The following is a 25,258-nucleotide window of genomic DNA, read 5'->3' on the forward strand; positions in this document are numbered from 1 at the left end:
ATTTACTAACAATTATATAATGTACTGGGTTAGAACAAAAAGCCCATAGTGTTTTATAATTCTTTGAAAACCCGCACAACCACCTCGATCAGTTTGTCGTTCAGATAATAAAATCCTCAAGCTGTCCCAAAGTTGGAAAAACGCGGCAAGAGCTTTTGTTCCAACCCAATATAAATAGCCGACTTTGTAGAATCTGCTTTCGTCGGACTTTAGCACCTGGAAACAACGGGAGATTTAAATATTTTAATTAACAAACTTTATTTATATTCGTGTTTGAATACATCCATTACCGAAACCACAGTGCATTCAAATATTAAAGAGACCTTATGTCTCATGATGTAATATTCCGAATAGTTGTTATTTGCACGCATATATACATACACACATTCATATACCCATCCACTTATAATTGCATTCGCGTCTACAAGTTTTTTTTTTTTTTTTTCTCATTCTTTCAAAATAATAGACACCTGACGTAACATCATACATCGTTAGCCTTCGATCGAGGTGAATTCGGTGACACGTACTGTGGCCAAATAGCAATTAATGATTTTATTTCATTATTGATTACACGTTATTGTTGTTACTTCGGCAATCTGATCGTGCATCTTTCGAGACGATGCATCAAACGCGCTAAGAATATGTTTTCCTGCGTACACAGACAAATAATACAAAAATAATTTAGAGGGGTACATTTTGTCGCCTTGTAATGGAAATTTCTTAAATATCAAATGGTAAATCCCTCGATATATCGAGTGGATCAAAATTATTACGCTGAAAGAAAGAAAAAAAAAACATTGTAGTCCACAAATTATTATTAAATTGATTTAAAATAAATTTTAACTTTGTTTAATATTAATTTGATCTGTCATAATGTTATATATGTATTTTTTTATTTTATATAAATTTAATAGAGCTTCTCTTTATTAGAATTTAATCAAAGCGACATTACAATCTTTGATCCACTCTATATATCTCGTTTCATCTTTTTAATTTGTTTTACATATCTATTTTCTCCTCTTGTCTTTTTCCCTTTCATTTTTGTCATTTAATTTATATTCACAGGCTAATCTGCTGTCGCAGAACTATGATAATACTGGAAGCCCCCTTTCTAATTAAGCCTTGCATGAAAGATTTCCATCAAGATTTATTGAGACAATTATTTTTGTTCTTATTAAATATCCTGTAATTGAGATGCGCAGAGCGCATGCTTCTCAAAACTTTTGACTTCTTAATTGAAGTTCTTTAATTACTTTCCTGCCATCCCTTGAATTTAAACCTTGCCGAATTTTGAATAGACTTACATGAAATTACGCGAAAAGTTTTATTTTTTATTCAATAAAAATTTAATCTTATTAAAAATTTAATTGGTAAGCCGCCTCGGCTTTTTAATCGATTTAATCGAATTTTATGAAATATTTAATGTCAGACTGTAGTGACAAACTTCTAAGAAGACACATTTAATACATAAAGTATTGCTAATCTAGCATTTATCTTCAATATATTGCTCAAGAATTATTTTTTTTTATCTCCATAAAACATAAGTTCGTCTGAAAGGGGAGACGCATTAGACGTTCTTTAATTTTCCCTCTTAAATCTTTTTCTTCAAGCTTATCGGAGCGTTCCATTATTAATATAGCTCGGCCGCCCGTGATAAGTTAGGCACAGGGGAAAAAACCTGATTACCAAAATGATTCGCACGAATACAATAAAGGAGATGAGATGCTTAGCAGCGAACTCGCGCTTAATCGCTACTCTTTTAGCCGGCGGCTTTCTTCGTCGCATTCGAAATTGAGAGTACGATATTCTAGCAAGGCATCGATTACGTGTAAAAAATAACTCTCCGTCTAAACATCTGTAATCTAAAGATTATATCTCCTACTCGATGTGCTTCTTACAGAAATAAGTTCTTTTTTTGTTTCTCCCTCTCGCTATCTTCCTCGCGACTTATAAGCGCTGCTCCGCAAATATTATACAATATCTGTATTTTTATTATTTCATTTTTTTTTTTGTCAAGTAGCAAAAAGTTCTATCTGTAGTTTACAATACGCGTACACGCGATTATATAATACACGACGGTTTCCAAATCCGACTGCGCCGAGTGGTATCGCTATTTTCGTTATTTTAGAGAACATTATCACACACTACGTTCATATGAAAATTGATAATCATGATTATGCGCCTAAATGATCGAGTGAGTTAATATATGTATGTCGCTTTCAATTAACATCCTTGTTAACCAGAGCGGATCAACTTGCTGTTTCAATTTATACAATCATTTATACATGTACTTATTTTCCCCTTAATAGACACGTTTTCGATTCTATTCATTTTTTTTTTTTTTTAAATTAAATATTGCATTTAAAATTGTCATTAATCATTGAACCATTGGAAGAATACAAGTTTAGAATATAATTTAAAAAGAGTTGAGAACGACTTGAACTTAATATATTCTTAAAATGTAATTAGAACGAAAATAAGAAACCATATAAAAAAAACTCTTATTTGAAACTTATATCAATTGCAAGAAATTCATTGAAATGTTAATGAGCGAAAGATCTGTACGCTTAATTATTTCTTTTAGCCTTCATGGAGCGCATGTAATATATGTTGAGTAATCTTTTATGGCGAATACAGTTCTCCAGACTTTTTTTTTTTTTTTTTTAAACATAAAGACAGTGTTTTACAATCGGAAGTATCTTGTACGAACTTTCAATAGGAACCAAATTCATGCGAGATAAGAAAGAGAAAACTTATTGTCGTAAATTTGGCACAGGAGCTAGTTGTGTGTGTGCTAAACGCACCTGCGTACATATACATATACTCCAAAACACTTCAACAGGCAGTAGACGTTTAGAAATTCTATTCCGCGGTAATAAGTTACGACGCGACGCAACTATTAAACGTGAAATTTTTCGTTTTGTCTTCCCTTATCGTTATTCGATTAAACGTGCACACATATTTCCACACACATATACACAGTATACATTACACAGGTATATATACATTATATATAATTCGACGCCTTCGAAAGTTGTAAGTCTTAAAACTTCCACGAGGACAGTTGACTTCCGTGAAGAATCAACGATCGATTCTCGATTACAAGCGTGTCGGAAACACATAAGTTTTGAATGCAATTTCTCGATTTTTATAATGAGAAGTCTAGATATTTTGAAAGAAAATATTATATTCAGACAACAACGACGTAGCTACGGTCATCACTTGCCCGTTTAATTCGAAACTAATATTTTATTTAGGTTCAAACCTTTTTATAATACGTGTGTGTGCCTCCACGTTTTCTTTAGCAATTGTGAATAAGATTTTATATCATATAAGTTTATACTCATACCAAGAATATTATTTACACTTGCGATTGTTATAAATACATCGATAACTTAATGGTGTATCTGTATTTTTACTTTAGAATACAGAACGCGGAAAAGGTTTTATTTTATCACACACTTCTTTAACAGAAATAAATCACTATTTCATCATAAGCTTCTGCACAGCAGTATAATTATTAGAAATTAATAGTTATTATTTTAGTAATAATTTGAACGATATATCTTGAGATTAGAAATATATTATGAAGAATAATAAGAAAATAATATTATAAAAATGATAACCATAATATGAAAATAGGAGTAATAGTAATGTACGCTGAGAGGCAGGTATGGCGACGGCAGCTAGCGAACGTGACTTTAACGTCATGTACGTCGAGTTTTACCGTATGTATTTACCGCGCCGGCCGGTTGCCGATGACCGATTTCTTTCCGTTCTCTTATTCCCTGCCTCTACCGCCTAGGATTACGTACGCTAGCCACTGTCGCCGCAGAAAACTATTCTTTGATGTACAGAAGCGCTTGAAAATTATTTTCTAATATAAATACGTAGATATATCTTTTTAAATAAATTTTCGGACAAATATACAAGAAATCTTACACCATACACCTACGTCACAGTTGTTACAAATTGGATTAACACCTTAGAGGAGATATTTAATTATGATGTGTAAAAATATGAACGATTAGCGCCTATATATCTAATTTTATAGATTAAGTGCACATAAGTGTAAAAATAACGCACATAAGTAATCTAGTGACAGCGATTTTCGTCCAATTTTTTATTTGTTATTGTACAAATGCAGTTCTACTCTTTACTTTTTTACAAATTATACATGAAAAATTGGATAAATCGAAATGTCACCAGATTTTTTCGATACACGTTCAATATATCTTTATACCGCTTCAGAAATAAGAAAGGTGAAGAATAAATATTTGAATTTTAATTTCTTCTTAAGTGAACAACGTGTTCCGGCTAATGAAGTAGCGACTAATTCTTCCAACTAAACTTTTCAACACCGGACGAGTATATTTATGTGACTACATGCTTCAACACACTTTGAATTTTGTTTTTTTATAAAATACATGAATATGTACTTATTTTAATATGAAAATTGTGGTTGTCGAATTTACGCTACTTAGGAAATTGCGCAAATACTTAAACAGAAAATGTATCACGTAAGGAATTCCATAGAAAATAATCGGATTACAAGCCACTTCGGAAACATTCATCTGGTGGTGGACGAGACTTGAGAAACGGTAAAGGGCGTCACTTGATACAGAAAACACCTGTTGCATACCCTCACAGGTTTCGTGTGCCCGAAATGAGGCAGTGGAACATTGTTGCTACTGCATCGACCGCAGAACACTTTACCACAATTTCGGCAATGGTGTCTACGTCGCACAACCGTGAATCCCGCGTGACAAGCCATACATCTTGGCGCATCGTTGTCCGGTACCCAAGCAGGTGCTCTCTCGACGCATTCTTCTCCTCTTTCAGTAATAGGAGAAGCTATATAAATATAAAGGTACGTTACAGTTAACGAGAAAACCAATTTTTTGTTAATTAATTATATCGCGCTGTAAATTACATCACTCCAAAGTTACAATAGCTTTAATAGTAAAAAAAAAAATAATCAAAGCCAATATCCTTACTTCGATCGTGTATGGAAGTAGTTTCGTCTGCATCTTCGTATTCTGGCAACGACTCTTGCCGCTCGTGAATGCTTTCTGTTTCCGTCGTGTCTATTGGTGTATTTACTGTGGAAGCTAAAGTCTGATCCTTAGATTCTTCGGTATCTTCTACTGTTTGACTACTATTCATGAGAAAAACACATTTCAAAATGTTCCGTAAATCTGATGCAAAATTTGTTTGCAATTGGTCTGCCACACCCGCTATGCAAACGAAGAGACGATGCACAAGATCTTCCGAGGATCTGGAAATGTAACGATAGTTTATTTTATTAACGATAGTAGTATTTTATTTTATTTGAGGTACAAGTAAGATTTAAAAAGAGAGAAAGTCAAGTCAAGTTATACTTATACGAAGCAAATTAATTACCTAAATTAAATTTTAGTATTTAGTAAATCTTAATATTTTTTTAATATGCCTATAGATCATAATAAAGAATAATCACGTTGGCCATATAATAGTATATAAAAAAATTAATATATTCTCTTACCGAAACTTGGCTCTGATTTGATTTCTATTCGCGATCTCGGCAGCTTGCATCGCCAATGCAATTTCTTCGTCGTCCTGACAGTCGCTGTGAAATTCGCTGGTTTCTGAACTCGAGTCGTAGCAGCTCGAACAACTTGAACTCGACGCTACATCGCGTTTGCAGCTTAAAGACTGATGAGAATTTAAATACGATACGTTGGATACTGTCGATGCGTTGATCAATCTCATTGCTCGCGCTGATCTGTGAGTTCTACTTTCCTTTGGATTATGACATTCGTGAGAAACGTTCTGCGGCGACTCGGTCACCAAGCCGCTCTTATTCGTTCTCGGACCCAATCCGTCGTTCATCAGGTTGCTTCCACTTCCAGATTTTCTTTTGCCATGTTCCAAGCGTGAATATTTTTCTCGTTCATATCTCTCTCGTTTCTCGGCGTCTCTTCCCTTTATTCTAGCGATCTGCTCGGATTTGGATCTTCTGTGATCCAGCAGCTTTCTGTTCTGCGACGACGAATGTTTATTCGTGCAACGAGTACCGAGATTGCAACAGCATTGTCCGCGCGATTCGAAGTGATGAAGTCGCGGGCTTATGTGAGGACTACGGCTGCCAAAGTTCGGCATCTGCCTGGTATTTTGGCCAAGATGCAAGCCGCTAAAGCTGCTCAATCGGGCATTTAAACACCGATCCGTGGAATTCGATCTGGAGCTCTCGGTACTCGTTGCCACCCGCACAATTTGTAAATTGTGTCTCTTCTCTCCCAGTCTACTGTGAGCTTTGTGCGTGTTTCGGTCCAGCTTGTGTTGATGTCGCCGTCGTTGCTTTTCCTCTCGCGTCTTTCTCACTTTATTCTGAACGTACCTTTCTATCTTACTGTCGATTTTCTCAATACTTTGAGACGTGGACGGGCAATTTTCGCATTTTAGGTCATCCCAGAACTCCTTCCTCGAACTCGACGCGTCTATATTCAAATTGAGATTTTCCCAATTCTCAGAATAATTTATCTGAAAAGTGGATTGATTGGAATCACAGAGAGTCAATTGGCCATTACCATATGCAACGCCGATAAATTCCTCGTTAGTGCCATCGAAGTTCGACGATATTCGTGGAATGTTTTTGCCAGCAGATTCTCTGTCTGCGTTCGACTGCAGACCAGATACTTCGATTGAATTATCCGAAGTAGGCGTTTTGCTAGCGCTTTTCATACCGCAAACACACGAGTTTTCCGAAATGGCAGGATCCTTTTTCTTTGGTGAATTCATATTGGAGCAAGAGTAGCTAGTATTTTCTTGCATATCTTCCTCGTCTGATACGTCGCATCTCTCTTGCTGAATTTCGTTATCAAATGTCTTCTTTTCCTCGGGACTTTTGTCGTACAGACTGGTGTTCTCGGATGATATTACCGTACATATGCCAGAGTCTGTTTGTTCCGAGATCTCGTTCGGACATTCGCTAGAATCTAACAGAAGATTCGAAAGCGTTTTATTCGCCTCCGAGATAAGTTTTTTGGAGTCTGGATCGGACAAAGTATTTTCGTCGGACGTATGAGCCTCATTGTCAATAATATCTTCGTCAAAAACTTGATTAAATAAAAATTGCATCTGTCGAGTTTCGATGTTGTCCGAGTATCCCTCAAACATTTTACTTAAGTCGGAGCTAATAAAGCCTTCCTCGTTCCGCGTGTCTTCTATGGTATTTGAAGTGCTAGTTCCTGCTATAACTAATGTCTTATCGTCATTTTGTATCGAGTCGGAACTTGCGCTAGCGTCGTTTCTATCATCTGAAACTAAATCACAGTCGTGAAGAAACTGTCCGATGTTACGCGAAGCATTAGACAGTTTCCGTTCATATTGCATTTGTTCACCGACACTCTCTCCACTATCTTGCTGCATCTTTTCGGCGCTGTCACATGTTACATTACTATCACATTCGTCCGAGGATATGTTTAAATCTTCGTGTTTGGTTTCCGCATTTTTTTTCTTTTTACGTTCACTTCTTTCGTGCTTGCACTTTTTACTCGATAACTGATCACCTCTGTTACTTTCGTCCAGCGATTGAATCGCATCACTCGCTACCTCGTCCATGTTGTTGCCCGTATTTCTCGTCACGGTGTAGAAGTCGACGATAAATTCTTTACAGTTCGGATAACCGGTATAAAAATTAAGAACGTATTCTTCTAAATCCGGTATGTCCTGACAGGTCGAGTGTGTAATCGAGCCGGACGGCTCCTCGTTCGAGCACAACAATTTCTCCAACATGTACAATTCACGATTATTCAACGTCCATAGTAATTCTCTTATCTTGAGAAGTAGAGTCTGAAAATTAATTGTACATGTTAGTGAAGTGAAAACATTAGAAATATTCTTTTAAATTTAATAAATTATTAGAGGCAATTTTTAATTTCTTACTCTAAATGGTCTAAACATCTCGCTTATGGTGTCAGGAGAATTGAGGCACAACGGTCCTCCAGGCGGTGCCAGAAGTCCCGAGACGATAGCCAGACGAGGAATAGTGAACATTAAAGCTGGCTCATAGTTATCTACATCTGCTTGATTTAGCAGTCCGCGTTCAAGCGCTCGTTGCAAGGTCTCCGAAAACAATACGCACACGAGCTCCTGTTGCTCGTACTCCTTTATCGACTTCACCGGAACCATAGCGCCGACGTAACACAGCTCAAACTCGGCGAAGAGTCGGTCGAAAATTTTCAACGACTCGATGAGCTTCTCCAGAGACGGCTCGAGAGGATTTTGCATCTAAAAAAAGGTAACGTTGTTAGCACGTATGATCGTCAAACCGGTGAACTTTGTACAAGACGGGAGTATAAATTAATTAAAATTCACAACCACCTTGTTATCCGATGTGGAAGAATAACCTTTCGCTTCGGAAAGGCTTGAAATATTAAAATTACAACAGCGGCTCGTCGTTTAAAATTAATATATTAATAATTTAAATTTTATGATGTAATACCTTCAAGTTCATGTGACCCTTGAGCGCGTGTTCTCTTAGCAAGTTTCTCACGATCTCCAACGATTTAGTAAGAGCTTTAGCCAACGGCCTCATGGCCGAGCTCTCCGCTTCTCGGTTCATGATCGAAGAACCGGCCGCGAGACATTCCGCGCCGAACCATAGCTGCCCAGCCAAATTCTCCTGCATCACGTCGTCCGGAAATTTCACCCTGAAATCGCGATTGGCGCGACTCTCCGGTATCAAATCGTCCATTATCTGATTGCAGATCGTCAGCACTTTATCCTGACAATGTCGCAACTGATTCACTAGCATTGTGCATCTCTCCGGCTCCTGTCGGCCGTCGAAAGAGTCCAACTCGCAGGCGACTGCGTTCAGAGACTCGTCAGCGTAAAAGAACTGAGCCAGTAGACTCGTGTCATCCTTCTGCGAACGAGAAAAAGAAAGAAGATTGATTAGGGAAAAAAAAATGTATGCCAATTTATTTTTCACAAATTATTTTAATTTTTAAATTCTATGTTACCTACTCATAAAAAATTTATTAAAATATGTAACGTCGGCGGTTCCAATTAGACAAGCTTTAAGAAAATCTCGCGTGCTCCTTAGGCATTTAAGAAAGAAATTCCCACACACGTGAGGGATAAATCCGCGTTTGCGGCAAGCCGCAACAAGCGTAGACGTGCCGACACGTCTGAACCATGACGCTAATTTGCCCCTACGTCATAACGAAAGGGTCACCCACGTCACGATTAAAGGGCGCGGCGGTGGAAAAGACCTAACCGTGTTATTCCCGACCGGATGAATTTGTACTACCGATATGACGTCGAGCGTATAGGGTAAAGGGTGAAATCGACTTAATCGTTCCCAAGACCCATAATTTCTACCTAATGAGCATTTTATTCGCAAGGAAAATAGGGACATAGCCTACAAGGATACATGAGCAAGCGGCGCTGAATTACCGCTGGCGTCGTTATACATATATGCAGAGCGTTTGGTCGAGTAGTACGAAGCTCTTAGGGATAGATAGAATTCTAGTAGACAAGTAAGAAGTCCCGTATCATTTTGTTAAATTTTTTAGCGTCGTCGCCTCTCGCGCTCACTCCCCACAGTTGCTTCTTGTCGCTCTTACGCTAATTTTTTTTTTTTTTTCTGGTCTCCGTAACGATCGATAATTTTATAAAATAATACGGGACTTTCTTACTTGTCTACTGAAGTTCTATATATCTCTGAGAGTTTCGTACTACTCAACCGGACATCCTGTATAACGCGGAGCGCGAGTAACTTGATGATAATAATAAATTTAATACTTTACAGACAACATATATAGGTCGCACGATGACCGTAAGCTCTAAATCGCCTCGGAAGTACCTCGTCACATCGACAGCAACGTGCGCTTGAGCGAAACGCGACGGTCCGAAATCCCTTTTTGGGAGAAGCCGGCATTGAATCCGATTACGACGAAAAAATCCGATTCGAAAAGCGCGATCGAGGTTTTAATTTGTACGGATTAAAGCGCAACTGAAAAAATTTGCAAAAATAACGAGCTTACATATTTAAAAAATATAGGAAAAGAATTTTTTTTTAAAGCGAGAGTCAACGTCGGCTATCTATTCGTTACTCTCGTTCGAATTAATTTTAATATTTAATTAATATGTCCAGGCAAAGACGGTCTTCGCGATTCTCGAGATCGAGGACGACATGGTGGAAGCACAGTCTTTGTCTGAACACACTAATTTAATATTACAATTAAATCGAACGAGAGTAACGAATAGATAGGAATAGATAAGAATAGATAGGCGCGGGGGAGGCGGGGAGTTGGGGGTGAGAGCGAGCGCGAGCCTACGTGCCGCGCGCTAGGCATTTCCCCCACTACTCCCACTCTCGCTTTGTCCTTCGCTAGCGGTCGCGCAACACACACGTACGTACGCGTTACGCAGACCGCGTGCTCGTGCCGAAATTAATACGTATTTCCGTTCGACGAATACCTCGCGGTACGAGATCTTCTCCTCTTCGTCCTCCGCGTGAGGAGAAGCACGTGCGATTACGTCTCCTTTCGTTAAAGTACGCACTACGCGACGACCACGTGCTCGCGCCGTCGTGTTGGTCGTTCCGGGAGTCTCGGACGGTATTCGGACGTAATTTTTCGGCATGGCTTTATTTTAATCGCGAGGACAATGTAATTTTCGCGATGGTAAAGTCACGGTCGGGGTGTTCGCGAGTGTCCATCGCGCGGAAGGACGACTCGACATGTGCTACCTGAGAGGAGGAGGAGGCCCAGGATGGGTATCCTGCCCCGGCGGAGCAACCCCAAGGTAAGAAATATTAATTTTCTTTTCGAATTAAATGCTTCAGATTTTTATAATATTTTTTAAATATTTTATTTAATTAATTTAATATGTATGAAATAATTTTGTTCATTTTTCTGTTTCAGATCAAGAGAAACTCCGCTGCTTCGCATCGTTTAATGAACTTTAAAGTGCCGTGCGCCGATATCAGTCATCATACGAACCGCAGCCGGTTCGTCGGTCGTTTCGGGAGTGCCGCTAGTTTTCCGGCGTTTTTTTTAACGATTTTCTTTTTCATTTTCGGAAGTGCGTTCGCGAGTTACTTGTGCGCGGAAGGATGGCTCGTCACGTCCCATCTGGGAGGATGAGCAGGCCCAGGAGGCATCCTGCATCGGCGGAGCAACTTATAGGTAAGCATGAATTTTATTAAATTATATCTTTATTAAAAAAAAATTTTTACCCTTTTTTTTTATTAATCTAATTAATTTTAATAGCACGTCTACATTAATATTTTCCTTTTTATGTTACAGCCACCGGCAGAATTCTTCAACTCCGCTGTATGCAGATTCGGTAAGTCAGTAAACTGTTTTCAGGATTTTCTCTTTACAGCAGTGCCGAAAAATATCGCGCGCAAGTGATTAATAATTTTCGCGAATATAAAATCTCGGTCGCGTTCGCGAGTTACTTGTGCGCGGAAAGATGGCTCGTCACGTCCCATCTGAGGGGAGGAGCAGGCCCGGGGGGCATCGTGCATCAGCGGAGCAGCTTATAGGTAATCATAAATTTTTTTAAAAATTAAATCCTTATTAAAAAAAAAATTTACCTTTTTTTTTTATTAATCTTAATAATTAACTGGCACATCTACATAATATTTTCCTTTTTATGTTACAGTCACCGGCAGAAATCGACAAATCCGCTGAATGTAGACTGGTAAGTCGCATTATTTTTTTTATTGTAATATGAAATTAGGGTCTTTTAAAAAATAGCCTTCGCGTAGCGCGCACATGATTTCTTCTAGTATATATGTTTAAAATGTGATAAACCGATTGGCGAGCTCATTATTTACGGATCGTCGCTCGTGCAAAGTTCAAACATGGATTTATTCTCGTTTTATCGATGCAGATAAGGATTTTATGGAAAATACACCGGTAACGATACGGACGCGTATTTTAACGAAACAGGTCTTAGCTCTTTTCCGAAATTAAATCAGGAAATCGATTCTTTCGCAACAATAAGAAATTAAATAAATATAAAAAATATTTAGCTTTAATAAAAATTAGTGCGTCCTGATAGAAATAATCCCCTTGTCGCCCGCTTTCACTTGTAATGCTATTTACGCGCGCAGCTCGTCGTGCGCTACTCGATAGTGTAGCTAATAATAACACGTTTTGCTGCACGTGAATCTATGATGGTGCAACGTTTGCCGTGGCGTACTTGTTATTGAATCATGTCCGATTGGAAATGACTCAGGAGAATCATGCTTACGTCCGCGGCATGACAAATAAATCGATTAACCTACAATTATCGATATCGCGAAACTAGAACAATGTTAGTGGTCCGTGTTAAAGAGGAGCAGAACCGAGCTCTCTGCTCGCGCGGGAGAGGGAGAATCGCATTGTTCTTTTAAACTTCCCAGACGATTAAATTACATTTTCGCGAACAGCGATCGTTTCGCTTCCGGGATATCAGTGTCGTCCGAAACGAAATCGCTTGATTTATTCTGCGAAATAAATTAATAAATAATTAAAAATCTCGCGATAACGATCGCGAGTTAAACGCGAGCGAAAGTTCGCTCTGCGACGAGAACGAGAAGGAATTTCGCTAATTCGTAATATTTTTCCGGCTTAAATATCGAGAATTCTATTTTCGTTATCGCGGTAGGATTAAAAAAAAAAAAAAATCGGTAACGTAATCAGCAATTCGCTGCTCTGATAATTTTGCAGTTTTCCGTATCGCTCTTGAAAATATCATTGCCGCCGGTCGAACGGCGTTCCGCCAAGTTTACGAATGTAAAAGTTTCCTTGAAGCTTGCGCGAAAAACTCTAATAATCACATTCGCGTCTGCGAGCGTTCGCGTATTTTTATTTCCGGCGTGGTGTGCAAATCCCGCCGAGATGTAACTGCAAAAGCTGGTGATAAATGGCGAGATGGAAAAATTCCAAATAAGAAACAAATCCCGCTGTAACAAAATGTTGAGAGATGCCGGACAATTCGTGAAATCGCGGAACCAGCTATTTTCTTTCTTTCTCTTTTTTTTTTCTTTTTTTTAACGAGTCTTGAAATAATGTCCTTTGTTCAACGAATTAAGAGAGGCACTCGGGAACGTTATTTTTTTCGCTTTTAGAACTCGTGTCGCTTTCGTATACGTCTGTAATAAATACCGTTACGCAAAGCCACCGGAATACCAGCTGATACATAAGTCATTTAATCGACGCGAGCGTTCGCTCCGCATGCTTAATTACAGTCATGACGACCGCGATATCTCTCTTGAGTCATATCTCACCTTGAGACAATAATGTTTTTTTTTTCTCGAAAGATAGAGCGAGAACAAACAGACGACGATACAAAGGCGCTCCGTGTTCGTCAGCGAAATTAATTTCCTCGCGAAATCCACGTTCGGGCTCAATAATTAATTTCGCGCGATCTTTGGCCCCCGGAAGCCGCCTCGATTTGACGAATTAATCGCGACCTGCTTAGTGACCGAGGAAAAAAGAGGGAGAGAGGAAAGAAAGAAATAAAGAGCGATTCGGACGAGCCGCTCTCTCGAGCCTGGCTCGTCTCTTTCCAAATATCACCTCTGCAGTTTCGCCGAGCGTTCAACAGTTCGTAACGACGATTTACTAGAAAGTCCGGCGCGTTTCGATGCGGCAAGTTGTACGGCGGGGCTTGTCCGTCCGCGAGCCTCGACGACCGAAACTCGACACGCGATCGCAATTCGCGTAATATGAATTATACGCCAGGAAAAAAAAAAAAAAAAATTGTCCTCCCCCTCTCGATTCCGCCGTGCACGTCGCGATGACTGCAGTTTCCGCGGTGCCGCTGATCAATTTCTGCAACGGGCACGCTCGCCGCCCGTTTCGCACGGGTAGTGTCATCGGATGCGGAAAATAATACGTCATGACTCATTCATTCCGAGAGCGACGTTGACCCCCTTTCGAACGCCGCCACCCTAAGCCGAGGTCCGTCACCGCGCACCTTCCCGGTCCTCTTTGTTCCTTACGTCGCGCGCGTGAATTCTTTTTTTTTTCCCGAACGAGATTGCTCCTCCCGACATTTCGGTTATCCTCATACGACGTCGCGAAGAACAACAACGGGCACGGCGAATATAATTAATGGGAAATCGATCGCTCTGACTGCGGACTCGATCTTTTTCGGCGTGGGATGACGTCGTGCGGCTAGAATCGCGCTCCCTTATTTTTCTGGCTATTAATAGTACCGTATAATAAAAAAGAAAAAAAAAATGTCACGCTGCTACATACGCACCGACGAATTTTCTCGTATAATTTCTCAAAATCACGAAGAACCCACATACGAAACGTACGTGAAAGAATCTATAGCCGTAAAAATGTCAAAGGGAAATATTTCCGTCAGGTTCGTCGGGCTTCGTTTCAACGTCGGCCCGTATTCTCTTCGGATCCGTAGTTTTCCCTCGCGCGTTATCGCGGTGCGTTCAATTAAAAAAAAAATTCCACGTACGTCGCAAAAAGATAGACAACGCCGTGGCGGAACGTTTTGCCGCGCGCCTATTGTCGGGGATCGATTTCTAGCTCGGGCGTAAACACGCGATTCTTATCGGCGCCTTATCGCGCGTCATATTAAAGGCACGCGCTCCGTTTCGTCTCGGCGAGCTGCGACATTAATTCAGAGAAACCCAGGCGACCCGTCTGCCTTCGTTATCTTGCCCTCCCGTTAGGAAAGGTCTATCGGCGTGAATCTTTTTCGCTCGCGCCTATCGGCGGACGCACGAGGTCTTGCGCAAAGTCACGTGCGCCGCTGTGATACATTGTTAATTTTAACCAGGCCTTAGCCACGGTGCAAAGAGCGTTTCACTATCCCCGCGTTAGGCGTTTCGCGGCATTCCGCCGATTCCCCGGGCGTTTCTTGCGTCTCGCGGCGGAGTTACCAATCGATTCGCAAGATTGCGAATCGGCGCTCGTCGGCCCGCGCGTTACAACGTTAATAAAAGCGTCAGCGTGCGAAAGCGTGACACTTCCCACATCCCGGAGAATACCCGTTCACCGCCAATTCGGTTAACGACACGCCGTAATTTAACGATCCGGCGGCAGCGAACGAGGATGGAAAGAATCCAGAACGCTTTATCTCCGGCAAATGAATTCTCGGCCCGATGACTCGAGCAATGAAATAAAAACGAAGGGATCTAGTTCTGTTTAGGGCGCAATAACGTGCTGGTTTTTTTTATCTCTCTTTTATCTTCTTTTAATTTTTTATTTTTATTTATTTTTTTTTTTTTTTTACGTTACAAATGCAACATGAATGAAGATAGTCTGTTAAAGAAAAAAAAAAAAATTTCGAAGCGCGAGTCGAGCCGGGATTAAATCCGACCTGCATCGATGCGAGTGCGTTAAAAGCGGCGTTAATGACGATAAATATAAAACGCGTCTTCGGGACGGCGAGATCTCTCGACGTTTTGTTTTATAATATAAGCGAGAGACGACGGCTCCGTCCCGGCGCACCTAAGCCAGCGCGATGTAACGTGCGGCAAAGCGAAAGGAGGTGGAAGAGGGTGAGCGAGGAGCGCTCTTGTGCCACATCGGTGCAACATCAATGTAGAAAGTTATCACTCTCGGAATCCTTGATTTCAATTCAGCGGATACGACATATGGCATCGCGCGGCGAGCTCGTAAAAAATATTAGGATTCCGATGTAACGTTCGCGGCGGATTTCGAAATGACGTTTGAGCGTAAAGAAATAGAGCGGATAAAATGAGGAGCGTTCCGTTTGAGGGTTAGGTGCCTAGCTACGGATTCCGCGGACGGAATAAATCCGCGGGCGCGTCGACTTTCACTGGGAGGCCCGCGGGATATATTTTGGACGTTTTCCAGCGCGCGCCTGGCGGCACCTCGTCGCGGAAGTACGATCGCGCGCGAGTCCTACGAATTCGCAAGCGCGCAACGTGCGTGCATAATGCGTGAGCGTGTGGGTGTGCTGCCGTCGGTGCGTGTACGCGTCTCTCACGCGTCTCGTGCGAAATTTTCACGAAACAGGTGGCAACAGCGCTCGGAAAGTCTACCGCGACGAGAAACGAGAGAGAGAGAAAGAAAGAGACGGGTGGGAGGGAAGGAGGGCGAGCGCACGCGTTCGATCGGCACGAGGGGGACAAGAGGGACGGGAGAGCGAGAGGGAAAAGAGAAAACAGAATCCGTTCAATGGTAGGAAAACGTAGCGAGTTTCGGAGAGGCGTGTGTCGGGCGTGAATCGAAATGACACGCCGAGGAAAAGCGCGAAGCATGTCGCAAAAGTCGAGAGAGACAGAGAAAGAGAGATAAAAAAAAAAGAAAAAAAAAAGAGGGAGGGAAAGAGGGAGAGAGACAGAGCGGGATGGAGATAACGAGCATGGCGTGAGGAAACGCACGGGAAATAATGCCGAGCGATGGCAAGCGTACACGCGATGTTAGCTCACCTTAGGCCTGTAAAACCATTTTCTGATGGACTCCATCATATCGTCCCGCGGCTGACGTCATCAGAGTACGCTGACGGAGATCGTCACTGGGCTGCCCGCCGCGATCGAGGCGCGCGCGATGATGCCGACGTCGATGGTGGCACTGACATGTCTCCGGGAAGGGGGCGAACCTTAGCCTGGCGACCTGGCCGACGAGTCGAAGCAACGTCGGACGGGACACGACGACGGCGGTACTGACGGTGGCACCGACGACGATGCGCTCCGATCCGCGTAAACGAGCATCGATGACAATGTAGCGATGACGATAACTCGCAGCCAGCGACTGCGACGTTACGTCAACTTTTTAGCAGCAACGGTAGCGTCGACGGCGACGTCGACGACGACGGCGACGACGTCGACCGCGGCGGCGGCGGCGGACGGCAGCGGCGGCGGCGGCGACGGCGACGGCGGCGACCTGCCCGGATCGGGTCACTCACGAAAACGCGTGCCGACCGAAACGCGCGTTCGCAAAACTAAAGCGACAGCCGTGAGACGGCGTGAAGCACAGCTCGTAAAAAGAGGCACAGCTGCCCCACCGCGCATGCGTCCGGCGCGACAATCGCGAGGCGATATGGCGCGATTACGTAGCGCCGCAGCGAGGCGGCCGTTCGAATTACGCAAACCGCGGAGATACAAACCCCTCGTTGTCTTATCTCCGTGAAATACTCACGAAAAATCTTATTTATTTTATTGCTCGAATTTTATTTAGAAGCTTAGAGTGATAAGCTTGATTTTTTCTTTAAAGAGGACAGTAGATTAAACGGCGATTGCATCGTTGGTATTTAATTATAATACTTATACTTGACTGAAAATATGTAATACATTTTATATCGAAATTTCGTGATTTTTATCATTCGCGAACTTTACGTTAGAATAATTAGAATTAATTACCCGAGGTATATATTTATTTTAATTTAATTTCATTGCCCGTATACTTCACCGCCGTGTACTTTAACTTGAAGTTTCAAAGCTCCAAATTTCGAGGTATTCTTCGTACTTTCAAAATTGCGCCACTTCGTAAAACAACTTTCTACATATCGTTAATCAACGCCCGTAATTACTTAATCACCTGAAACGGTTGCTCATTCCGATTTAGCACGCCGCATTCTAAATACGTTTGATGAAAGCGCAAAGTTCCCTAAACCAATTAGCCCACAATGTCAACTAATATTAATTACTGGTAATGACCGGTCTTATTATACGCCACCGTCCGGGGGTTTAATTCGATCTTTCGGGAACAGGGTAGCGAGGCTGGAGAATATATAAAGCGTCTCCTCGATCAGATTTCGAGAAACACTTCCAACGAGATCTTCCACGAGAACGCATCGTTCCAGGATCGGAAAAAGAAAATTCATCAAGGTACGCATAATATCTCGCTTTTCCGTATTAAAAATTCGGAATTACATTTATTAAAATTAAATTAAAAAATTCCTTAAAATCTCACTCTAATTCTGGATTTTTTTTTTTTTAATTTTTTAAATTTTCCGTCGTCACAAACCAAGCTTCCGTTGTCTACTTTATTTGCGACAGATATTCTACGTATCTTGAATTTTTCTTTTTTATGGGAAAAATCTTTATTTTACCGACGCTCAGTGTAACGGCAACGACAGGTAAAACCGACGAGCGCGTGTAAAATTGTAAGAGCAGAACGCGATAGCCCGAAGAAACGTAAAGCTATTTCGTGGCGCAGCGGTACAGATGGCGCGGCCTTTATAATTTTACATTCGCAGACTCCGTTTCATGCAGCAGAATTTGTTTCCTTTGCCTCCATTCTTGCCTTCCAAGAATGGAGGATGCCAATTGAATGCTTCCTATACTTACGTACATTTATATAAGTCACGCGGGAATAGTCGCACGACGTCCAACCGCGACACATTCAGGTCGTTCGCACGTGATCGATTCGTAAAAGTGCGCGCACGTTTACGCGCGTACAAAAAAATATTAAAAAATTGTTTCACTTCCGTTTCCTTCCCCCGTCTCTTTTGTTGCGAAAGAATAGTCAGGCTCGATCTAATTTTCAAACATCCAATTTTACAAATCAAGACATTCCAATCTAATTATCGAATTTAAGAAGCTTTTCCGCAAACCGTAATATTTTTTTTTCTTTACCTACAAAAGTTGGAGAAACTAAATGACGTTTGAAAAGTGCCTGTTTGCTCACATTATCATATTACTTTCTACTTTAAGTTGGGTTTCGTTTCGCGGGTTAAAGGAAGGAATTCAATCGGCGCGTATCGTAAATTGCAGGTTCCGCGTGTCGTGGGAAGATCGAATAACGCGAAAATATAGATATGAAGGTATCAATAAAGAAAATGATGCATAATAGATACGCGAACTTATGGGAATGCGTAGAAACGGGACAACCCGGTTACGAAGCTAATGGATTACGAAACGTACGACAAATTGCCCCGTCAGCGTGAAATGGAAAATCCACGATATATCGTGCCTTCGACGCGGCGCGCGCGGCGAAATAAATTGCTTTTTCCGACATTTTCTAATTCCGTTCCGCGAAACGCACGCGCCTCAATGCGCGCTCGGTGGAAAATAAAAATTTCCAGACGTTAAAGGACAATTAATCCGCGATCGAGTGCGGCAGTTCTGCTTGATTAACTTCCAACGTACGTTAGTCGGTCGCAGCGTAGCAATACGAAGGATGGTGCCGCAAAAAAAAAAAAGAAAAGAAAAAAAGAAAAAAAAAAGAAAAGATAAAATTTACATCTTTCGAGAGCCGTTGCCTAATTCTTATTTGCGAAGTCTTCCTCGCTGACGAGAGAGAAAAAGAGAGATATGTTAATCCTACATAAATGCTTAGAGTTTTTTTAATCGTAATCGTTTGCCGTTTTTCCAAATCACTCGTGCCGTTTACCTCGCCGCGGATTAAACATCGGTTAATATTATTGGCGAGCACGCCCGGCGATGCACCGCGCATCTTCGCCGGCCCGCAGCGGTCGAGATGCTTCATCCCTAACGGAGATGCCGGTCACGTTTCTTATCCGCTCGGACACTTAGTAGCACTTACGCTTATCTTAATGACCAGGGACGCTCGTAGCGTTAATGGTCCTCTTAAAATTAGCGCGCGGAACAAAAGCCGAGCGCGCGCTGAAAATTTTGAAGGAATCCCGGGGCCCGCGCGATGCTACAACGAGGTCCGTTAATCGACGGTCCCCTTTTCTCGTTCTACCTCATCTATTTTTAATGAATATGAGCTTAAAGAGATCGATGTAAACACGCGGCCGGCAAGAGTCCTGCAATTATCGTAACGGCCGGCTTTCGATATCTAAAGCTTTACGTGTCCGTTAATTGCGAACGAAAGAGAACATTCCCGCGCGGCTTATTAGACAATTTATTTTATTTACAAGTCCGCGGGAAAATACAAGGAAGGGAAAAATAATTGCCGATAAAACACTCGAAATCGGTCATTTCGCTCCATCGCGCCCGCTCGTCGCGATTGTGCCCGCGGCGTTATTGTCGGCGATTGGCATTCCGGTGGTTTATCATATTTTAAAAACGACAGCCTCCGTGAAGAAACGGGTGACGGTGGCAGCGCAAACCCCGCGATCGCGCAATTTCAAGTCTCACGGATCGTTGCCTCGTCAAGTCTTCCGTGACAGGTATCCTATTGTTTTTCCCTTCGCGCTAGTTCGACGTTACGAACGCGAGCGCAGATTTCCTCTTCCTTTCTTAACAGCGAACGATTTCATTACGGTCGCATGAGACTTCAGAGATCCGCGACGGGAAAAAGGTGCCCCCGTCGAGCCGCTGCCGGGCGTTGGGAAAAAAAAAATTTCTAATTACCGCCGGTGACCAGTTTCTTGCCCGCTCTTCGATAGTAATAATATACAGCCTTATAATTCCTTCGAGTTCGGATCTCCGGAAATCGGCGGTACGTGAAACTCGCTTGGGTAAAAGTGAAAGACTGTTTTAATAATGTCCGTCGAAATTATTCAGGCGTCGCTTGCGGCGAGCTATCGACGATTGCTCCGCGCTAATTAACGTTTGAAAATCTTTAGTCGTTTTTTCTTTCTTTCTTTTTTTTTCCGAAGGCTGCTAATAAGCGCCGAGTCCTTGCGTAATTATTTTGCGAGATAACTTGGTGAATTTAAAAAAAAAAATAATAATAAATTGCGCTATATGTTCTTCAGATATTTTATTTTATTTTTTTTTTCTTTATGTATGTTACATATATTCTTGTTAATAAAAATAATTTTTTTCACGCATGTTTCAGATGAGCAAGAAATGTGCGTTTGTCGTCTTCGTCCTGTCGTTGGTCATAAGCGCCGTGCTTTGCCAAACTTTTCAATACAGTCGTGGATGGACTAACGGTAAGAGATCCGAATTGCCGAGCTCATTAGGAATCTCCAATCCCGGGGACGAACGTTTTTCCAACGGCGAGCTTAAAAGGTTGAAGATGCTGGTATACGGAAACGCGGACGAGCAAGTAAGCTTTAAAAGAACAATACATTTGCGGGACTCGAGTAATTGCTTAGAATTGCTTAAAATGAGTTTTCGCCGGAGTGCGAAACAATAAACGCTGTCGTTGAAACAAAGCTAAACGCTTCCGGGGAAACCGCAGCGCTGAGGGGTTTCAGTATTGAGATTTATATTAATCTATTTAATATCTCTTCCGCAGCCGCTACTGATCCATTGCGACTTGGTGGACAAGCTGAGGAAACTCGTTCACACGGATAATTATGCGTCTCAATTGCGACGGGAGAAGGGACAGAACGACGACAATTACTGAAGCGAACACTCGGCACCGACGGTCACATAATAATCACGATCGCTTCGAAGAAGCATTTCAGCGTATTATTTCAGAGGCGCTTTCGTAGCTCTAGTATAGATAATAGATAATATGTAATAAATAAATTATTAATGCGCGCTGGTCTTCAGTTAAGCGGCGGCGTTCATCGGAATCGCGGCCACACTTATGTAAAACCATTGGCACCACCCCCTCGTCCAGAGGGGAGGGACGCAGACATTGTAGACAGTAAATCGTGATGTTGAAATCAAGTGAAAATGATATTCGTACGATTGTGCCCCTTTTCTTCGGGTTACGGTCTGAACTCGCGGCGGTTAATTAAGTTTCGCTCTCTTAATTGGACAGTGGGTCGATGGACCAGATCGCGAACGGTCGCCGGTGGGTATTCGACCCGCGGGGGCGGCGGGCGGGGAGAGAGAAGGGGGGGAGATTTCGTCTGTCAACGGAAGATGGAGTGAAACCATGTCGAGCGGAGACACCCGCTGAGTCCGTGGATTATCCCTACGGGCAACTTATCTTCCCCGCTCGGCAATACGGCGCCTGGGTATCAGGCGCCGGCGATAAGGATCGTTTGAGCGAAATAACAGATTAATTTTTTATCGAATCTACGATTTGGCCGGGGTTCCGGTTTCACGCGGGGTGGTTTTCCGCGCGTTTAACATCGCTCGGCGCCGCGGAAGGTACGTTTCGGGAAACGCGCCGGCGACGTTCGTCGCCGATAATTCGGCGTCGGTTCAATTAAAGATCGAGGACCGGCGTCGATTTTCGGGCGATGCCTACCGGCACTCAAGCTTATTGGCCGACGAGGCTTGGGGTGTAGCTACTGCACGCGGCTAATGCGCTTAAAACTTAGCTGTTAATCAGAAACCAATTACGAGAGGCGGGACGAAATGAGTTTAATCGCATTAAATATTAAAACGTTCTGACGATACCGCGCGCACGCTCTGTCTCGGGGTACATACCCGGTGACTCCACCGTGTACACGCGAGTCAGTCATCATGGGGTTCGCGTACACCAGCACGTGCCGCGACCTGCTCCAGCCATTTTCCTATCTTAATGCCCACGGGAGCGAACGAGCCACCCCGCGCCCTTGCATCGAATCTTGAAACCGTGCGAAACTACGGCGGGCCAAATGACAGCCGGATTTTCTGGTGATGCTCATGCGATAAATATAAGCTGGTTAAAAAGCCTCGTTAAACAAACGGCGGATTCTCGCGGAACTCTTTTCGCAATTAACTCTTCTATTAAATAAGAAAAAAAAAAAAAAAAAAACTTTCAGTCATAAAACGTTTGTCTGTCTCCGCGTCTATTTTAACGAGATGTCCCTCGCGGGACGACGCGACGTAAATACGTGCCGCAGAATTATACCCCCTTGTATATCGCGACGGTAAAGGCTTGATGGCCGGGCAACTTTCTCAGTTCTCGTAAAATAAATAGCGACGATCGCGAAATACAACCTGTCGAGGAATAATGTAAGGTCTGACGGTGCCTCGTTGAATATATGATCCGCAACGTAAACGACGTACGATTCCCTCCTTCAGTCCCCGCGTTCTCGGCGGGGTTGCACCGCGTTTCCGCGTGTAAGAATACTTAAAGCAACGGTAGTCGCCGCGAGTCCGGGCCTCGCGGGAATTGCGCACGATTGTCGAATATTAAAACAATATTGTAATTGAAATATTCACGCCGATGATTACTGCCCTGGCGTCGATCTTTCGGTGAGATTGATCGCATTTCGAGAATTACGCTCTGCGAAATTTCACGGCGGGCGAAAACGAATTCCTATTAGCGATAGAGAAACAGAAACCGTTGGCGCGGTGAAAAGCGGCGGCTCCCCGACGGTTCCCCGGGTATAAATACATAAAATCGGGCAATCATCCTAAATGGGCGCCTCGCTACCGGATCAGGAGCGGCTGTCGCCTTTTTCAAGCTGTCGTCTGTCGCCTGTCGTTTGTCGCGCGACAAGGGAGCGCGGCAATTCCAGCGAGTTACGTAGTTGAAAACGAAAAAGCGTGGAACGGCAGAAAAGCGTTTGACAAGTACAATTTCCGTCTCGGGCATGTCACGCTCGCTCGGTGCTTTTATTACTTTCGTCCGTATCTCTTCCCTCAGCCGCCGTTCTCCACTCACGAGAAGAGACACGTTAACGTTTATCGTATTGTCTCGCGGGCGATAGAAGCGGGGATGATATTTATTCATTCCGCGAAACATCGCGCACATCAGCCCTTTTATTTTCGAGTTTTTCTTATTTTTTTACTTTTCTTCTAAGCGTTTAAAAAAAAAAAAAAAATCACTTTCTACTAATTCGATGCCACATTTCTTTTCTTTATCTCTCGTCCTACAATTTACGGCTATATTTCTCTCTCTTCCGAGCAAGCGACCTTCGCAGCCGCGAACGCTGTTCGTCCCTAAGTGACTCGTCGATGACCTAGGAACGAACAGACGTGGTCGCCGTCTGTCTGGCGGCGTTCATCCGAAGAAAAAAAAGAAAAAAAAAAAAAGGGAAAGAAAGAAAAAGAAAAATATAAGAAAAAGAAAGAGAAGCGGTTTCGATTTTAACACGGCTCGACCGTGTTCCCGCACCGGCTAAACCGCAAACGATCGGAAATAGAGAAACTGCCTCGCAAGATAGTTGCGAAGGGGGGCTCCGTTTTACGGGCAGGAAATGAACGGTGCTTCGGCGCTGTGTTTTAGGAAACGCGCACGCGGCACTTAACTACCATGAAAATTGATCGGCCTCCCGCGTCCGATCAAAATGCCACCCAACTAGGTGTTGCGTTTCGCGTTCCTCGAAACGGAACCGGAATACTTTCCCCGGCCGGAAGATCGTCGGGGCAGCGATTTTATTTTTCTCGGAACGAGACGCCGCGAACGCGAAGCCTAGGCCCGTACAATACCCATTGCAGAAAAACCGGCTCTTTTTAATCTCGGTCATTTCGAGAGCACCTTCCTCAAAGAACGGCCTCACGAGGTCGACCGACAGATTCGAAGCTGGACGCTGCGTTCGGCGCCGCTACGAAATTATCTGAAAATCGCGGAGGCAACTGTTTCCCAAACCCGTGCGCGATAATCCCCGGAAATATCTCCGATCGGCCGACGTGTGTCGCGCCGGCGGGATTTACTTTTCATCGGAACTATCAATTTCCATAAGCCGCGCGGCTCGTTGTCCGCGAAATTGAGCGTCGCCGTTCCGCGGGGGAAAAAAAAAAAAAAAGGGAAAAAAAGCGCAGCGGCGCTCGCTCTCTCTACGCGCGGAAGCGCAATCACAATAAATTTTCCTGCGCTCGTATAAATATAGCAGCGCGTCGCTCATGATTTTATAAACGCGCCCCCGCGTGCTGTGTGCGTGTGCACGCACGCGCGGCGACCCTGTAACCTACGGCGCGGCAGTTCGGGAACGGCGATCAAACGGAACGACGTTATTAACACCGCTTCTATATTCTCTATGGACTCATCTTACGCCGGTGTGCTCTTCGGCGCCGCGGAGTTTCATTGAAAATTTTATTCCAGCCACCCACCCTCCGCCCTCCCCCTTTCCCTTGGCGGCCCCCGCCGATATCGCGCCAAGATCGACGGGTTATTAACGGCCCTCGCAAGACAGCGTTCCCACGTCGCGGCGTACAGCGTACGGAATCAGATAGCCGGACAAAAGTGGCTGATATCGCGTGCTCCCGGGAAATTAGCGAACGCAATACGGACCTAATTAACCGCGATGCATGAATAATCCCGCGTGTAACGTGTTATCTTCGTATGTCGGGGGAAAGGGGGAAGGGCATCGTAAGTGTCTTCGCGCGGTGGAAGGAGCGCGCACGAGGAAGCGAGGAACGGAGGACGCGACGCGGAAGAGCGAGAAGGGTCGAAGGGAGAGGTCGGCGAGGGATGGAAGGGAAGTTAACGTCGGATTAGTTTTTAATTCGAGTTACATCTCCTCCGTCCCCTTCTCGCATCTCCGCCCCCGCGCGCTGATGCGCCATGCGAGACGACGGCCGCGCTAGGGGGTGGCGTGTGCGTGTCGGGCGTGTGCACGAGCGTGGATTAATTTTCAGGACACCGAT

General features: G+C 43.3%; 2 protein-coding genes across 6 annotated transcripts in view; one reads left to right on the forward strand and one right to left on the reverse strand.

Annotated features, from left to right (window-relative positions):
• Positions 1-239: 239 nt before the first annotated feature.
• The window catches only part of LOC139103906 (lateral signaling target protein 2 homolog), a 71,391-nt gene continuing 46,372 nt past the window's right edge, over positions 240-25,258 (reverse strand). Inside the window, exons 1-6 of one of the 2 annotated variants that reach the window (XM_070659030.1) lie at positions 16,409-16,746; positions 8,486-8,908; positions 7,927-8,271; positions 5,525-7,833; positions 4,998-5,278; positions 240-4,854 (exon numbers count right to left, since the gene is read on the reverse strand). In XM_070659030.1, coding sequence (XP_070515131.1) covers positions 4,571-4,854; positions 4,998-5,278; positions 5,525-7,833; positions 7,927-8,271; positions 8,486-8,908; positions 16,409-16,447 — 3,681 coding nt within the window. In that variant the 5' untranslated portion in view covers positions 16,448-16,746 and the 3' untranslated portion in view covers positions 240-4,570. Of the gene's footprint in view, positions 4,855-4,997; positions 5,279-5,524; positions 7,834-7,926; positions 8,272-8,485; positions 8,909-16,408; positions 16,747-25,258 lie in introns of those variants that run through there. The other variant, XM_070659031.1, reaches the window with a different exon arrangement.
• Crz (corazonin) lies at positions 10,315-21,464 on the forward strand. 4 transcript variants are annotated; one of them, XM_070659044.1, is made up of 4 exons: positions 10,315-11,177; positions 11,298-11,697; positions 20,673-20,885; positions 21,078-21,464. In XM_070659044.1, exons 2-4 carry the CDS (start codon positions 11,650-11,652, stop codon positions 21,186-21,188), a joined length of 372 nt encoding a protein of 123 aa, XP_070515145.1. In that variant the 5' UTR covers positions 10,315-11,177; positions 11,298-11,649; the 3' UTR covers positions 21,189-21,464. The 4 variants fall into 4 exon arrangements, with proteins under 4 accessions (XP_070515145.1, XP_070515143.1, XP_070515147.1 ...); XM_070659046.1 differs by having other exon boundaries at positions 10,319-11,539; positions 11,659-11,697; XM_070659042.1 differs by having other exon boundaries at positions 10,315-11,697.

Source organism: Cardiocondyla obscurior, linkage group LG07 (genome assembly GCF_019399895.1).
Source record: "Cardiocondyla obscurior isolate alpha-2009 linkage group LG07, Cobs3.1, whole genome shotgun sequence".
In the NCBI taxonomy this organism is placed as follows: domain Eukaryota; kingdom Metazoa; phylum Arthropoda; class Insecta; order Hymenoptera; family Formicidae; genus Cardiocondyla; species Cardiocondyla obscurior.

Bases quoted from the DNA above. Each gene is read 5' to 3' on its own strand.
- Crz (XM_070659042.1), top strand. From the start codon at position 11,650: ATGTTACAGTCACCGGCAGAAATCGACAAATCCGCTGAATGTAGACTG. The intron at 11,698-20,672 runs GTAAGTCGCATT...CGCATGTTTCAG, and splicing joins AATCCGCTGAATGTAGACTG to ATGAGCAAGAAATGTGCGTT. The intron at 20,886-21,077 runs GTAAGCTTTAAA...TCTCTTCCGCAG, and splicing joins ACGGAAACGCGGACGAGCAA to CCGCTACTGATCCATTGCGA.